At 39.9% G+C, this 3,072-nt stretch overlaps 1 protein-coding gene across 1 annotated transcript; it reads right to left on the bottom strand.

The window, feature by feature from the left end:
• Positions 1–2,120: 2,120 nt before the first annotated feature.
• On the bottom strand, positions 2,121–3,072 carry LOC147164330 (gamma-crystallin M3-like). The gene is made up of 3 exons (XM_086090806.1): positions 2,933–3,072; positions 2,616–2,858; positions 2,121–2,545 (listed from the first exon to the last, which is right to left on the bottom strand). Exons 1-3 carry the CDS (start codon positions 2,939–2,941, stop codon positions 2,267–2,269), a joined length of 531 nt encoding a protein of 176 aa, XP_085946932.1. The 5' UTR covers positions 2,942–3,072; the 3' UTR covers positions 2,121–2,266.

Raw genomic sequence — 3,072 nt, 5'->3', positions numbered from 1 at the left:
CATGTGGCCCCTGAGCTAATATGAGTTTGACACCCCTGATCTAGCAGTTGGCCAAACTTCTCCCACTTGTTCTTCTATTTCAACTGTTTCCTCTTTTTTTGCTTTTTTTTTTTTTGCTTAGTGTTTTTTTTTTTTTGTACGCCAAGATTTGAATTACAAGCAATCTTCAGATATGTTGCAGCTTGAGTGAAGTGCAAAGAAACGGAGCTGTTCAGGTACTTTAATGTCCTCCCATGTTAGGAAGGGTTGCTTCGGTCACCATTGCATTTTCGTCTGTTTATTGAAAGAGACAAACTGTAAAGCAATGAGCTGTTGTAGCCACAACTCATAATACAGTACATATGTCGTTCCAGAATTGCAGGACATTTTACGTCCCACCTATCATATTTTAAATCATCCACAAACAAAATAGTAAAACATGCAGTTTTTGAGTAAATTTACTTGTTCTGAAACCAAATCTAAAAATCTCAAATAAGACTAGCGTACCCCCTAAAATGCAATTTTTCTCTTGTCCCACGCCCCCTAATCACCAAGTTGAATATCAAATAAAACAGTTAAAATGAAATTTAAATTCAAATATTTTTTTCTATTATTTGTTTCATTCTCTTGTAAGTGTTGGGACATTTTTAATATTAATTCATTCATTTTCCCAACCACTTATCTTCACGAAGGGCGTAGGCATGCTGGAGTCTATCCCAGCCATCAATGGACCGGAGGCGGGGTACACCCTGAAGCGTTCACCTGCTAATCGCAGGGCACACATAGGACGATTTGTTTTAATAAACATAGTTATTTCAAATAATTATTATTATTCATGAAACGTGTGTCCTACAACATGCACGCAACCCTGTTACCATAAAAAATTTTGCATGGTGGAAAAAGAAGACAGCTGTGAATCAGACGATACTTTGGACTTGAAATCATCAAATAGTTTTCCAAAAGAATGGTTTGTTGAATGTTCGGAACGAACATTCCACTGTTACTTGGTGGTGGGGAGGGGTGGAATGCTGAAGGATGATGTCATGCTCATCTCCTCTGACATTTAGTGTTAGCGTACGACACTATCAGGGCCGGCGCTAGCCATTTTGGTGCCCTAAGCATAAATGCTTTGTGGTGCCCTACCCACCACCCAACACCGACAGAAATTAAGAATATCTGTGTATTTGTATATATATATATATATATTTTTTTTTAAACAAAATAACTTGTCAATATTAATGTTTCCAAAACTTCCACAAAAATAAGACTCTTGTTTTTGTGAAAGTTTTTGAATAAGAGATCTACTGAAATTCACTATGGATATAAACGATTTAATCACAAAAATTTGGTGATATAACTATTGCAAATGGGCTTTCCCAAAATCCTTCCACATGTTTCGGTGGTAGTCCCTCACTCTATTTCTTTGTGTGAATAAAGGAGAGAAGAAAAGAAGAGTAGTCCAGAAGATTTGACGGAACAAACCTATCGTCAAGGCATTGTACCCCTCTAGGATAGGTAAACAAACTATCTGTCTCTCAATCAAAAGGTCAAGCTCATTGATATTGCTAAGAGCTAATCAGTTCATAAGACATCTCAATATATATGTACATCAAGTAGGCCTACCTGTATACATAGATGGATGGGGGGAACTATGCACTCAACTAAACAAAACTCTTAGCATAAATGTCTCATTTAAACTGGACTTCCAATGAAGCACTTAAAAGAATACTGTAGTGCATGTAATGTAGTCCTTAACATGAGCTGCTGGCTGGTATGCATACATGCTTGAGAAGAAAAACTTGCCCTCAAAATGTCTTATCTCAATGATGTATTATTTTTATCATTGCTTTGTCAACGTGTCCTTTTTAGGTGCTTTCCCACATCTTCATGTTCATACTGAAAAGGTTAAGACCAGCATATTGCACATTTAGAAATGTAACACATTTTTCTATTAGACATTTGTAGAAATTCTGAGATGCTAATCAAAGTACCCTATAAGACTTTGCTCAAACGGAGCTACTATCCATTATACTATTGATTTTCTAAGTATTTAATAAAAACAAAAACAAAATAAAACTGTACTCAGATATTTGCAACGGAATCAGCAGTCGATAGTAAATCTTTGTCATTCAGGCCAAACATTGAATCGAAAACTTTAATTCTGCTATTATCATAAGACAAAACACTCAGTAGTTTTAGAGATTACATCCTTCATTTTCTTTTTAATTATGATTATTTTGTACTCATACAGAGATGTGTCCTCAAACATCTTGTGTTTATTAATACTTTAGTTGCAGGAATCCATGATTCGCCTCATGCTCATGAAATGAGTGCTGCTCAGGCCCATCTCCCTAAAGCTGCGGTGCTCGCCGGGCTTCACGTAGACCATTCTGCCGCGGAAGTGGGGCTGCTCAAACAGCAGCCAGTGGCCCTCCATCACCTCGCAGGACATGCAGTCGTTTATGCGAAGGCGCTCATTGATGTTCTCGCAGTCTTCCTGCAGCTCGTGGGACTGACCACTCATGTTCTCCCTCTCGAAAATCTTGATTCTGAACTGGCCTCTGTGCTGTCAATGAAAAACGAAAAGTTCAAACGGGGAAAAGCACTCTTCTGACTGATATGATAGAATGTCATACCATCGGGATAGCACGGCAGGACCTGACGCATTCCCTCATGCCCTTCATGCTCAGAGAGTCGGCGGACTCGCCCCTCCTCATGAAGAGCTGGTTACCCACGTAGTTGGGTCGCTCGTAAACCATGAAGCAGCCGCTCTCGACCCGGCAGGACTGGCACCTACTCAGGAAGGTTGTCAGCTCAGGGCAGTCGCTGCTTGTCTCATAGGAACGACCCTGGAAGCTCCTCTCCTCGTAAAAGATGATCTGAAATGTATGAAAATGTGTGATGAGTACCATTCGGCTTTGTATCTGGTGATTGAGCCGGCAAGAGCACTGACCCGGCCCATGGTTGTGTTCTTTCGGTTGCTACTCAAGACTAAGTTGGTGTCTGCTGTGTGCGCCTGTGGCCGGAAGCCGTTATATTTATATTGCTCGTTTTGAAAACGACGTACACGGCTCCCATTGTTTGAAACCCTGA

The sequence above is a fragment of the Leptonotus elevatus genome, chromosome 12 (assembly GCF_054856555.1).
Source record: "Leptonotus elevatus isolate MCC_2025b chromosome 12, RoL_Lele_1.0, whole genome shotgun sequence".
Taxonomy (NCBI): domain Eukaryota; kingdom Metazoa; phylum Chordata; class Actinopteri; order Syngnathiformes; family Syngnathidae; genus Leptonotus; species Leptonotus elevatus.
This window is presented reverse-complemented; position numbering and strand designations above follow the sequence as displayed.

Bases quoted from the DNA above. Each gene is read 5' to 3' on its own strand.
- LOC147164330 (XM_086090806.1), bottom strand. The intron at 2,546-2,615 runs GTATGACATTCT...TTTCATTGACAG, and splicing joins CCTGCCGTGCTATCCCGATG to CACAGAGGCCAGTTCAGAAT.